The 13551-nt window shown below is 51.9% G+C and overlaps 5 protein-coding genes across 5 annotated transcripts; 3 read left to right on the top strand and 2 right to left on the bottom strand.

Moving 5' to 3' along the window:
- Nucleotides 1-957: 957 nt before the first annotated feature.
- Nucleotides 958-1858, top strand: A1O5_06809 (ER lumen protein retaining receptor; the record flags this gene model as incomplete). The annotated part of the gene is made up of 4 exons (XM_007747400.1): nucleotides 958-1044; nucleotides 1130-1196; nucleotides 1263-1719; nucleotides 1822-1858. 4 exons carry the CDS (start codon nucleotides 958-960, stop codon nucleotides 1856-1858), a joined length of 648 nt encoding a protein of 215 aa, XP_007745590.1.
- Nucleotides 1859-2944: 1086 nt separating this feature from the next.
- On the bottom strand, nucleotides 2945-6124 carry A1O5_06810 (uncharacterized protein; the record flags this gene model as incomplete). Its single annotated transcript, XM_007747401.1, has 1 exon — nucleotides 2945-6124. The coding sequence occupies one exon, from the start codon at nucleotides 6122-6124 to the stop codon at nucleotides 2945-2947; it is 3180 nt and encodes a 1059-aa protein (XP_007745591.1).
- A 1208-nt stretch (nucleotides 6125-7332) lies between these two features.
- A1O5_06811 (prenyl protein peptidase) lies at nucleotides 7333-8754 on the top strand (the record flags this gene model as incomplete). Its single annotated transcript, XM_007747402.1, has 3 exons — nucleotides 7333-7387; nucleotides 7716-7762; nucleotides 7819-8754. 3 exons carry the CDS (start codon nucleotides 7333-7335, stop codon nucleotides 8752-8754), a joined length of 1038 nt encoding a protein of 345 aa, XP_007745592.1.
- A 135-nt stretch (nucleotides 8755-8889) lies between these two features.
- On the bottom strand, nucleotides 8890-9753 carry A1O5_06812 (dolichyldiphosphatase; the record flags this gene model as incomplete). Its single annotated transcript, XM_007747403.1, has 3 exons — nucleotides 8890-9356; nucleotides 9447-9636; nucleotides 9706-9753. The coding sequence occupies 3 exons, from the start codon at nucleotides 9751-9753 to the stop codon at nucleotides 8890-8892; spliced, it is 705 nt and encodes a 234-aa protein (XP_007745593.1).
- A 533-nt stretch (nucleotides 9754-10286) lies between these two features.
- On the top strand, nucleotides 10287-12569 carry A1O5_06813 (uncharacterized protein; the record flags this gene model as incomplete). Its single annotated transcript, XM_007747404.1, has 1 exon — nucleotides 10287-12569. One exon carries the CDS (start codon nucleotides 10287-10289, stop codon nucleotides 12567-12569), a length of 2283 nt encoding a protein of 760 aa, XP_007745594.1.
- Nucleotides 12570-13551: the final 982 nt, after the last annotated feature.

Here is a 13551-nt window from a genome sequence, read left to right on the forward strand (position 1 = left end):
TCTAAAGTTGACCGAAGTTGGTCTTGGAGGAAGATCAAGGCTCTGGAGGAGGCTGGGGCCCTTGGTTTTCGCGTGATACTAGCGATGTATTCCGTACTTTAGTACCTGGTAGCCAAAAGGCTCCGTATCACTTCAGCTAACGGTATCCGCTCTTCCCCGCCTCATCTAGTTCTCCCGATCATAGGTGAGAGCTTCAGCCCGTATCAAGGTTCACTACCTGCTGGTACTGTAGGTACCTCAGAGATAAAATAAAAGGAGAAGACGGGCGACAGGTTTTTCGCGCGATGCTATAGGTACCTATGGAGACGCTGTAAATATATATAGAGCTCTTTAATCATCACCTCTACCTAATAACTAGATTAGCGCTCAACAAATAATAGAATAGCCGTAGGGCTTAAGGTGTTCTTTAGGGGTGCCTTGGGTGCCCCTTCTTGCCCCTTATGGCGCCCTTCTCCCTAAGCAGCCCCTAGCGGACACCGGGAGAGTTGCCTTGGCACGACTAGAGCTTTCTTGGCTTGTTAGCGAATTACTTGCCAATCACAGACTGCGCTGCACATGCGCGTCGGCGGCTTCGTCTGCATCTGAACAGGCTGGCAGAATTATTATTACCAGAATTACCTGCGCATCTTCGCCCTCTCCACCACCATCTCACTCGGACGCAGTCGTCTCTCCTTTATCATTCACCGCGCGATCCAATTCCAATTCCAGTGTCACCTCAGTTCCAGTCTCAGCTCCAGATCCAGATTCTTTTCGGCTTCTTCAGTTCTTCAACCATCCAGTTGAACCGCAGAAGGCGTTCCCGCGCGTTGCGGACTACCCTCTGGAATCTACTCTCTGATCCCGATCCCATTGTTGGCACTTGTCCAGCTGCTCATTTTCCGATTGAATCTTGCCCACCATGAATCTCTTCAGGTTACTCGGTATGCGCACACGGACTATTCTAGAAGATGCGGCGCCATGCTAATTGAACTGTTCCTCTGCACAGCGGACCTGTCGCATCTAGTCTCAATCTTCATCCTCCTTCACAAGATGAAGATCTCGAATGTATGTCGAACCCAAGCACCACGAGCCAATGTCGGCGAGAAAATACAGGGCCATCGCTGACCGCTCATCCTTCTAACTCAAACAGTCATGTTCAGGCATCTCCTTCAAAACACAAGCGTTATATTTCCTCGTCTACGTGACGAGGTACCTTGGTCCGTGCAACTCCCAATCCTCAACCACACGAAAGCTTCTTGTCTAACATAGGCGTTGATGCTTAGATCTCTTCTGGACCTTCACCGATAGCGCATGGAACACCATCTTCAAACTCATCTTCCTCTCCTCCTCCCTTTACACCCTCTATGTAATGTTAAACGACTACAAACCAACCCACGATCCCAACCTGGACACATTCCGCGTCTCCTACCTTACCGGTGGTTCGGCCGTCCTCGCCCTGCTTTTCCCCTACCGCTACACGATCCCCGAAGTGCTGTGGGCGTTTTCCATCTGGCTCGAGAGTGTCGCAATCTTGCCGCAGTTGTTCATGCTTCAAAGGACAGGCGAGGCTGAGACAATCACCACGCATTATCTGTTTGCATTGGGGATATACCGGGCTTTGTACATCCCGAATTGGATCTATCGGTGGTTTGCAGAGGGGCATTTTGATCCGATTGCCGTGGTCGCCGGTGTGATCCAGACGGTTTTGTATTCGGACTTTTTCTGGGTTTATTATACAAAGTGAGTTTTTACATTTTCTTGCCCAGGCAACCGATCTTGGAAAGGTTGGAAGGTGAGCACGGAGGCTGAGAAAGTTGATACTAATTTGTGTGCACCTGGTAGGGTTCTCAAAGGGAAGAGCTTCAAGTTGCCAGTTTAAGAGCGATGCTTGTATGAAGATCCGGACCATTCCGATCCGGCCCTGCAAATTACTCCTTTTGAGCTTGCCTTTGATCTCGGGTGTCGAGCGGATGTTCAAGAGCGACACCAGGCGTTTGGGGAAGCACGGAATGGGATAGAAAAAGAAGGGCCTTGTTTTCGAGAATGAAACCCAGTTGTATATTTTAAAACGTGCCATGTGGAAGGAAATTTCATGACCATCCAGGAGGGCCCGTTCTCAACTTTCGTCCACGGTGCTTGAGAGCCAGACACCCAAGACCAAGGGCAGCCGGAATGCCAACTGTTTTGTTGCGCGGCCTACATACCTTTCAATGGCTGCAAAAGGATGACGTACAGAGGCTCATGCACCAGCATGCGCCGCCGGGGAAACACAGAGAAAAAGCCCGAGAAGTACTCGTGCTGTAATCAATCAAACCAAAATCAAAACGATAAGCAAAGTGGAGCAGTGAAGTAATGTAGGTATGAATGAATACCACGGACAAGGAACAAAAGGCGAAGTGCGTCGAAATATTCAATACCCTACGCACCTAATAGCTCGCTAGGTGTGGAGGACCTGTAGATATCTTCCCGCCCGACCGCAATGCTCAATCTCAATCTCAATCTCCGATATTAGTACTCACTCGGGACTTGAGGGCGCGCCACCTACTCCGAACTTAGAACTCAATATTCAGTGGTCCTGAGGACCCCAGGACCCCAGGACCCCAGGACCCAGGACCCCAGGACCCAGGACCCAGGACAGAGTACATATGAGTATGTATATAGTGAAGAGGATCGGGTTATTAACAAGTGTGAATTTGGTATTGTGCCATTTGATCGACTCCAAGAAATCTGTCTGGTTGAGAGGTTCCGGACGCCGGCGACTCTCTAGCTGCGTAGGTAAATAAAGGAATGTACACTGTATATCAATATATGGATCTATGTCCAAGATTCGGCTGCACTTGCTTCCTCCAGGCTCCGGCTAGCTTCTCCATTTCGTACCATCTTCGGGCTCACTATTCCCGCCTCGCGCCGTAGGTATTGAGGGGTTTTTTTATTTTTAAAAACTGGTTGTCCTGTTAACATCCAGCTAATTCTCTCCCCAATTGTGTTTCGTTCCCAGTACGGCCAACACAACCACGAGTGCACATACGACGACACCGACGGCGCTCATCCATCGATTCAGATTTCTCCACCACCGTGCGTTATGGAATTTCAGCTCCGCCACGCCCGCAGTGTGCCGTTCATAGCGGAGTCTCGCTATGATGTCCGTCGACTCCCACTCTTGTTCTGCTTGGGAGTAATTGGAACTGCGCTGCTGAGACAGAGAATTACGCATTGATTGCGTTCGCGACTCTGGTTGTGGTTGAGGATATGATTGTCGATGTCTTTGACGCTGTTCTTGCACGACTTGCTTTTCAATGTCCCCAAAGCTCGCCGGCCTCGTCGGAAGCGGCAAAAAAGCAGCAATGAACCACGCCAGGGGCATGAGGAAACCGGTGGTAAAGCAAATCACCTGGATGGAGCGGAGATCAATCTGCAGCGGATGTTGGGACTGGCCGCTGGTGACGAGATCAGGCACACCGGTCGTCCAGCGGGATTTTGCGTTGAATGGGTGCCCAAAGCCACGAGAAACGGACGAGCCCGTGTCGAGGCGGGCGTCATGATGAAGGTGCGGAGAAGAAGACCAGCGATGCCAGGAACGGCGGAATACATTTCCACTTCCGCTTCCTCGAGGGTGATGTATCACGGACTGGTTCGAGTCGGACTGAGAGCCAGTGCCGCTATAGGTATAGCTGTGATGGTGAATCATGTAGCTTGAGCCGCGTCCATCTTCGTGTGGTTGTTGATGGATCTCAACTATGCCGGCCCAATGAGCACGAGGGTCGGCGGGGTGTAATGGTAAGGAAACTGAGCGAGAGTGAGTATTAGGATAGGATTGAGTTTGGGGATAAGATTGTCGCCGGCCGCCTGAGACTAGAGCCGCTGTTGCGGGAGGGCGCACTGGATTCGAGACCAGTGGTCCAACACCAGGTAGACGGTGGGATTTCCGGGCCTCGAGTTTTGGTCTTTTCTTTGGTCGAAAAAGGCCACCAACGTGGTCGGTCATTGCCTGGTGGATGTTGCGCATGCTGGGGCTGGCGCTCGATTTGGACGTCTCGGGTCGTGAAGGCAGCTCTAAATGTACTGGAATCGGTGCTTGATTTGCCGCCAACTCTCTCAAATTTAAATATGAGCCGCTGGAATAGAGATACTGAAAGGAGTCCCTGTAGAAGCCTGAATAATATCTTCGGGCCCATGTGGGTACAGGGACGATGCTCGTAATGCTGCTGGAAGAACCTGGACGCAAGGAATTGGAAAAGAAACTGTTGTGTCGTGACTGCGTAAATGATTTCATGGAATTAAGTCGCGTGATGGACTGCTGTGAAGTATTAGAAGACGAGTTAAGGTAGCCGCCGCTCCTGGTTGGTCGAAGAGGCGGTGATCTATATGCAGAGGGTAATGCTGAGACTTCGTCCGTGGCTTCGTTGTGGTGAGGGTCCACCTCTTGGTGATTGCATTCGCATTCACATGCGCACTGGGACCCAGATCTTCGTTCAATTTCCGGAATAAGTCGGATTTGTGTTAGATTTGCGTCTTCATTGATGATGTAGGTGGAGGCCGGGGCTAGTTCATCAGAATGGAGATATTCGTCGAGATCGTCAGGTATAGATGATGCCTCACTGGTTGCTCGTGTTCTGGTCCACGAGCCTTCGGAGGGCACGGCTGATAACCTCGATGAGAATTTCGACGTGGACCCTTCGGTGGACATGGATCTGGAATGACGTTTGGGCACAGCGAGGCCGGCATGTTGGCTTACAGCAGGAGCCCGAACAACCGGGTATTGAATGCGTGGTGGACTTGAGCTTAGAGCGGCCTGAAGACTGGCATGAGTGTCGGCGACAGAACTGCCGTCGGAAGTGGGATCGTCTCTTGCCAAAATTCGAACCACTGGGCTTGATTCGTCGATAGATTCGTTAGTCTGTTGGATGCTCTGTGGCGCTGACGATGGTATTCCTGGGTCAACAGGAGAACTCGTGCTTGCGGCAGTAGAAGATGGAATGTGACGATGAACGGGAGGACTAGATGCAAGGGGAATCTTTGCTCCAACTCGTTCGGCAAAAGACCTCCCTCCTCCAGACTGAGACCTTTTCCTCTTCCTCGAAGAACTTGACGAAGACCGCGAATGTGTAGAATATTTCGGGAGGTCTGGTCGGGCTGTTGACGTCGGAGACATTCCCAACTTTACCACATTTGGACTTGAAAACGGGTCGCTGCTTTGAAAATTTTCGGTACTGGAGGTGTGCGTGAGGCGGACGACGTTGGGACTGGAGGATTGGTCGCTGCTTTGAAACTCCTCTGTGCTCGAGGTGTGGGCCAGACGGACCACATTTGGACTGGACGATTGATCGGTGCTCTGAAACTGTTCCGTACTTGACGTATGTGCGAGACGAACGATGTTGGGACTCGAAGAACCATCTTTCCCAGAGTTTGCACTTGGAATGTCTTCAAATGCTTCCAGCAAAGGATTGTTCAGGTCTTTGAAAGCTAGCGGTCTCGGACTCGATGTTACTCCCAATACTTTGTAGTTCGGAGTTGAGGTCACAATATCCTTCTCCGGGATCGAGGTAAATGAGGTACGCGACGAAATCCTCTTAAGAGCACGACTTCCGGTGGGCAAAGACGGTAGCAAGGCCAAGTCATCCGAGGATATCTTTTGCAGAGAGTCCCAAGCGTATGCGTTAGACAGGCTTTCACTAGAGCTGATACTCCTTAGCCGAAACGAGCTCGCAGTGCTTGGGCGGAGCGGTGGTGAAGTGGCGGTCGAAGGACGGGACGATTCTTCGGCTTGAGATTCATACAGATCCCTTAGTGCCTTTACCGATCGCTTCAGTCTAACGGTAGGCTGTAGGCCCCCCCGCGAGCCTCGTGAAGCATCGCTGCTTCTACCCGATTCATTCTCATAGTGAAACCCAGAAGTGTCGCTGAGCGGGCTTAGCCCGAAGCTCCTCTGCTTGCGGATGGTACTGGGGAGGAGAACATGTGCTGGTTTTGTGGGGAACGGTGTGGTATTGTATATGTTCAAACCCTCTTGATCTGATCTGGGCTCTTTACTCACACGAGCGGAAATCTCATTTGTCTCTGAAGATGTTCGTTCTTGTAACGGGGTGCGTTTGGGAGAAGTCCGCTTCGGCGATCTTTGCTGAACCGGCGAAGGGGGGGAGGACATAGCTATCTCATCGTCATGAGGAGCAACCAGTGATGCATTCGGTGACTCGGTGGGTTTAACGTTGATTCTCGAGGGTGTAGTGGTTAGGAGAGTTGATAGTGTAACGAACGACTAAAGGTGAGGTCTGCAATTCGAAAGAACGCTGGGTGGGCGCCCAAGGTGCAGGATAGTGAGTGTCTTATTGATGTCTCAATGCGAGCCTCATGGCCGTGGGATTCGGAGAAACAGTGGACTGCAATGTACTCGTAGCTTGGGTTAGGATGATGATGGGGCCGAGCTGCATATGCATGCTGCAGGGCGAGTTAAATTGAGATCTGATCGGCTTATGGACTGGCGGCGTGCAATTGAGCGTCTGATATCGGAGAGGCGGTCTGGTATGTGCAGAACTGGGTGTGTATGTACATGGGAAAAGAATGTTGGATGTTGTCTCTGTACTCGGTCGGGTAGGAGAGTCGCAGGCACCGAGGGCTCTTTTTGGGAGACACTGCTTGTTACCCGCCTTGCGATTTTTCGAGATCAGGGGAGCAGAATTAAACGGCGTTGAGATCCAAGTTTCCTCCTCTTTTGAGAGGCTTGTACGCATGTAAAATTGGAGTGGCTGCGATGGTCACAGTGGTGCCAGTATTGCGGAAGGACCAACTGCGCAGCTGGTGGTGTGGATTGCTTTTGTGTCAAGGAGTCTGTCTTCGGCTAATGGTGGGAAAGTCGCGTCTCACGCTTTGTCTTCCTGCATCTCGGTCGCGTGGCATACTGCAGCTCTTGAAATTCACCGATTGGAGAGAAGGGTGTCGCGAAATTAACGCGACAATCTGGCTGCGACAGGGGGGAGGAAGTGGAGAGCATACACAATGAGGCGCCAGCAAGCGGCACACCCGCACAGGTAATTCCAATTTTCCGGATCGAATATCAGAGGCACCAAGTCAATAGCGTCGCCACTCAGGCCACGGCGATGATTTGGACGAGACACACGGTGACATGATAGTGACGGCGGGAAAGACACACACACATTCACCGACTCTTGCATCTCTGATCGAAAACGCCACGATTTCCTCTTGGGGAACGTCAAAGGCCCCTTTATTATTATCCAGACTCCAGACTCCAGACTCCCCGACTCCCTATTCAACCTCACAGCACCAAACGCTCCCTTTGCAACGTCCTTTCTACCACTCCGTGTTCACTAGCTGGCTGCCAGCGCCCGGCTTCAAACCATGGCTCCCATGGACTTCTTCGTCAAGCTGAGAAACACCTATTTTGGCCATGCAGGTGCGTTGGACGCTTCATTGGTTGGCAGTTGTCGCCATGTCTGCTCTCCGCTCTTCTGAAACTAGTCCTCCCACATGCCGCACACAGACCTTCAGGCTTCTGGTGCTTCATGGCCCATGAACGGCTGTCAATCTAAGATTCTCCCCCTCCCCCAATCCACCCACTGATCAACCCATGATCCCAATCGTTGCGTTGTCCATGGATTGCTGGTCTTGACCCCGACCGATGCGGTTACATATCGATAATGTCGTAAACGGCCGCGATAGGCCATGGGTGATGGATCATGGCTGATGCCTATTGATCGTTGCTGATCCGAATGACCAAACAGACAAGGACAGGCCAGTTATTTCGCCTACCACGGCAGCCGTTCTATCGGTACGAAAAATGTGGCCCGTACTCCATATGTACAACTCTGATCAGCCCTGCACCAGGTCACTTGCACGCTAATATACGTGGTCCCTTTCTATCTGTCCTCATCAACCCGACCATCGCCCACCCTAAATCGCGACGCCCCCAGCGTCATCCGTGCACGCATTCGGGCCGTCACTTTGGCCTGTATCATCGCCAGCGCCGCCACTCTCTATGTGTTGACCAGAACAGCGAAGCTCTCCCTGTCCGAGGCTTTGCACATGCTGGGTTGTTGGCCAGTTCGACCTTTGGACCTGTTCAAGTCCTTGACCCTGACATTCCTGTTATATATTGGACCGCTTTTTGAGAAGATCTTCATCGAAAGAGATCTCGACGATCTGCTCCATCGTGGTATCGCTGCGACTAGTGAAACTCTCAGCAGTTGGCAAGGTTACAGGAACTTCGTCGCTGGACCCGTGACGGAGGAAATAATCTTTCGCTCTGTTCTCGTTCCCATACACCTACTCGCTAAAGTCGCACCCAGCAAAGTCGTCTTCCTGACACCACTCTACTTCGGCATCGCACATATCCACCACTTTTATGAGTTCCACTTGACGCACCCTCACGTCTCAATCTTGCCAGTGCTGCTAAGGTCGCTATTCCAGTTCACCTATACTACACTCTTTGGGTGGTTTGCAGCGTTCATCTACCTGCGTACGGGCTCGGTCTACGCCTGTATCATCATTCACTCATTCTGCAACTGGGCTGGTCTTCCTCGCTTCTGGGGCCGCGTAAGAAGGCGGGAGGAATATCCTATCTCCCCACTTGCTATCCGCGGAAAAGACGATACAGACGCCGTCCAGGCGCAAGGAAAGGGCGAGAAATTGGGGTTGAGGTGGACGGTGGCATATTATCTACTTCTAGTGGCGGGTGCATTTGCATTTTATCGAGGGCTGTGGCCATTGACGACATCCGAGGCGGCTTTGTCCGAGTTTGCAAGAAATAAACGCAAGACATAAAGCTCTAGATCTGTTTTGTGGGAAAGGGCAGGGATAACAAGAAGCCCAGCCCATGAAGAAGAGACCTTTTGGACTGTGCTTACGGAAGGAGGAGCCAGTGTCTGTATACTGATGGGGAATGAATCAGTCCTACCGCTACCTAGCTTTCCGGCGCTGGGCTGTTGCATTCCTCCCCTTCCTCTCCTTCCTCCTTTCTTCCCATCTACCCCAACCAGCGTCCTGGATATCTTCTGTGACAATCAAATCCCTGACCCTCAGCCTCCTACATATCCAACGATCCAAAGCCCAATCAAGCCACCCATAATGCCGTAGATAGGACGTGAATAAAAACCAGATGACCGCAAAGATAGCCCCAGCAGCAACCCCAACCCAAACTTGCTTTGGCGTGTGGTAGTTCAAGTAAACGCGGCTAGCAGCGACCGCCCCAGCGCCCATACACGCGAGGAAAGATAAAACGAGGCGCTCGGTGCGTGTGGTAGGCGAATAATTTTCTGAAGGATCGCAGACGTGCCGGAAAATTAAGAATAGACTTAACGAGATGGCGAAAAAGGCCACAAATTGAGAGTGTGACGAGGGCATGCCATAGCCTTTGCCCGTCATTTCTGTCCGCCCACAAAGAATTAATCGAACTTGGACCTCCTGTAGCCTCCAAACAATCGTGTGTCCGAAGGTGAGTGAAAGAAGGGACGTACGTTTAGGGCGTTCTTCTCGAATCAATCGTTTCAGTGCAAAATTCACCACTTCACATGCCATTTGGCCAGCGAACATGAGCAAGACTTCGGCTTCCCGCGATGCCCATATCAGCGTCACGTAGACCACACAGAGTCCTTGTGGCACCAGAGCTAGCCATGCTGACGCATAGGATATGGGGTCTCCGGGCGTCTGGGAACGTTAGCCGTGCCAAAGGGCAAGGGAACCTTTCAGTGCGGGCTATTAATGGACGCTACGTACATAGCGGACGTGGGTGAGCGACAACGAAGCGAGCGGCTGATCGTCCATCCTTGACAGATACCTATGTATCTATCAAAGAAGGCGGAGAACGGATGACTCAAACAGCGGGAGGATTGAATCAAGGTCAGAAAAAAAGGTCACAAGGAGATGTTGGAGATGACAAGCGAGGCTGAACTAACTGTGGCGAGATCAAAGCCACCACGCCACCACAAGCCTCGCTTTGTTTGCCAGTTGAAGTCCTGGTGCCTCGTCGATTCTTTCCCTGCAATCAGAAGCGACCTTTTTTTTTTTCTTTTTCCTCTCCCTACGGCGCCCTGTGCGTCATTGTTTGGTTGTTTAGCATGTCGTGAATGAGTCGTGCCTCTTTACCGAGTCCGAGATTGATAATGCGCCCCTTGTAACTTGGTGTTCCTTCTTCTCTACAAAGAGCGACATCCTTTCAAAGGCATTGTATCTTTGTTGACCTGTCGGGCATCTCCCATGGCTCCCTAATAAATATTCTAATTTTCCTCTGCGTTCCGCCCACAGGCCCTCTTTTCCCCGCATCATTGCCATCGACCCTCGATCTCTGTGTAAAAAAGATGGACGATACTAACCAAAATACAAGTGAAGACGAAAGAGCCATTGAACTTTCGACCATCGCTGCCATTTATCCTGAACTTGTGGTTGACGAACAAGACCCGTATACTGCCACTCTCGACCTCGCTGTGACGCCCGTCCGGCCACTGCGGATTCTCTTTCAACCCTCGACTGACAGCGCGCCACCCATTCTTCCCACACCACCTACCTCTCCTGAGCAAAGCCAGAATGACAGCGGCGCGAAGCTTGCGTTACAACAACCTATCCTTCCTCTCGACGCCCACGAGCTCACTCATTTGCCCCCACTGTCGCTCCGAATCTCGCTGCCGGTGGGTTATCCAGCCACCAAACCTCCAGTCATTTCAGTCTCCGTCACACCTCAATGGCTGTCTCGACCTGTTTTGAAACGCCTCAAGAACGATTGTGCTAGGCTGTGGGAAGAGCTGGGGAAAGATCAGGTTGTCTATGCATATATAGACCATGTTCAACAAGAGGCGGAACAAGCTTTTGGTCTTGCGGGGGAAACGGACGTTGAACTGTCTAGTGACCTGAAACTGGCATTGCTAGATTTCGACCTCAAGACCAAGCGTGAACATTTCGAGAAAGGAACCTTTGATTGCGGGGTTTGTCTAGAGCCGAAGAAGGGGAACTTTTGCCACAAGCTCATGATGTGCGGGCACGTCTTTTGCGTCCCGTGCTTACAGGAGTTCTACAAGAGTTGCATAACGGAAGGAGATGTTGATAATGTCAAGTGTCTCGACCCGGGTTGCGGCAAAGATGAGCCTGTAAGGATGGGCGTGAATGGTCGACCCTCGAAGAGGCGGAAACAAGATCAAACACTCAACCCCAGTGAACTGTTGCAGATTCCCATCGAACAAGAACTCGTCCAGCGGTATGTGCGTCTCAAACGAAAGAAGCGGCTTGAATCGGACAAGAATACCATCTACTGTCCTCGACAATGGTGCCAAGGAGCCGCAAAGTCGAAGAAACACCCCAAACCCACTGACCCGATGAATGATGTTGAGGAAAGCGCAGAATCAGAGGATGAAGAAGAACCCGAGTCGGCGTCTGCAAAGCACAAGCAACCCGAGCCAGAAGATGTTCCTGTTTCAGAACGTCTCGCTGTGTGCGAGGACTGCGATTTCGCATTCTGCAGTGTTTGCCGGAGGGGATGGCATGGGGTGCTGGTGAGATGCAATCCTCGACGAGAAAAGGAAATCAACGAAGAAGAAGCGGCCTCAATGGCGTATCTGAAGAAGCACTCTACCCCTTGTCCGACCTGCAGCGCACCAGCGCAGAAGACTATGGGATGTAACCACATGACTTGCTTCAGGTGCAAGTGCCATTTCTGCTACCTGTGTGCGGCATATCTTATGCCCGACAATCCTTACAGTCACTACAACGATACCAAGAGCCCATGTTATATGCGTCTGTGGGTGATGGAAGAAGGGGATGGCGAAGGCGTGGATGCAGATCGTAATCCGGACCTTGCAGAATGGGATGAGATTGACGATGCCGACGATGAGTCGGACGATGAAGAAGGGCTCCCGCCCGAGAACTTTGCCGCATTTCAAGACGACCATGGACGACCGTTTGCCGATGAAGAGGATACCGATAATGAAGAGCCGGCGCCTGACCAGCGGCGCAATCGCCAAATGCACATTGAAATCGTGAACTTTGCGCGACCCGGAGCACAAAATGCTCACCGAATCGAACTTCCGGAACGACCTCGAGCTCCAGCTCGTGTCGAAGCCCCTGTTCCCCCTCAAGTACCAAATCCACCCAGACGGAGACGGAGACGAAGAGGTGGTGGCCACCAAGCGAACCGCCAGCGTGCGATGGCGAACGAGCCTGCACGCGCAGGCCAGGCTCAAGGGCAAGCTCAAGGGCAAGCACGGGGTCGGGTTCATCTTCATGTCGCACTGCCTGGACGGGATATTCGAGTAGCCGAAGATCGCCAGAATGGCCTCAACCGGGTTCATGGCGATAATGTAGCTGCTCTGCCCAACGGCAACGCTGATGGCCATGCCAATGCCGCGAATCCTCCAGTACAGCTTCCGCTTGCTGCTCCCGGTCAAGGAAATCATCCGGCCGCTGCGCACGGCGTGCATGCGGGTCCTGTGCGTGCAATGGGACTAGAACGATTTCTGCAGCTTGCACAGCAAGACCAAGAGGATGAATGGGACTCGGACGAGCTGGAGGAAGATGATTTCCAAGCCATGGAGCATGAGCAAGAACCCGAGCCACGGCGGAGAAGACAGGAGAGGGTCATGGGCTGGCGGTGACAATTCACACCACATAGGCCAGCGGGGAAACCAATTGGAATATAGAAGCGACATTGAACATCAGAATGATATAGCTTGTATATGAACCTCTGTGCTGGGCAAAAGTGGTGCAATTGGGCGACTGCCTAAGCTTGTCTAGACAACTTAAAAGTCGCTGAGAAGGTGCGCTGAGTCTTGAGACGACCTCGACATTGGTACTTAACGTGGACTAGGAGGCTGATCGGTAAAGCTATGTATCATCAGCTCGGGCCAACTAGGGGTTCCAAGGCTGACGAGGCTGTGGAAATGGAGGGGGTCAATAGCGGGGCATATTGTCGTCCAGCTGGGAATATTGGTGACCTTAGCCTGTTGGAACGATTGCATTCAGCTGAATCACCTGCTCGCAACGGGTTGGTCAAGAGATGTTGGATCTCGAGATGAATAGACCGCACAATGCAAATATTGACGGCTTTGTTTTTGCCTTCTGAAATCCTGTGCGAAGATCTTCATAATGCTAGCCAATACCTCATCTACACCATACGCCCCACACTCTGTTCGTTGCCCTCGTGTCTAGAGCATCATGATCACATTGCGAAGTACAATCCAGAGCTCGGTCCTCGGACGCAAGGTAGCTAGAAGCACATCGAAGATCGCATCCGGACAACGTTTGATCAGACACGTGGTGTCGCTGAAATTCCCCCAATCGCATGGAGGGGATGTGCGGGTTGTGAATCGACTGACGCAATGATCATCTTGTGCTGCCAGCATGGAGTTGGTGGTGTCGAAGAGTCTCGTTGTTTGGCGAGACATTGTCAACAGGAAATCGAAGAAAGATGCCGCGGCGGAGAAGCAGCCGTGATGTCATGCGGTGCTGCCAAGACACGCTAAACGCAAATGTGACGTCGATCTTCGAATGAGAGAAAGTCAACACCCACCAGGCTTGGACCCAGCCAGACCAGGCTATCCTTTGTGCAACAGCCTTCCCATGGTGCCCATGGTGCCC

This window comes from Cladophialophora psammophila, assembly GCF_000585535.1.
Source record: "Cladophialophora psammophila CBS 110553 chromosome Unknown aczJe-supercont1.10, whole genome shotgun sequence".
Classification (NCBI taxonomy): domain Eukaryota; kingdom Fungi; phylum Ascomycota; class Eurotiomycetes; order Chaetothyriales; family Herpotrichiellaceae; genus Cladophialophora; species Cladophialophora psammophila.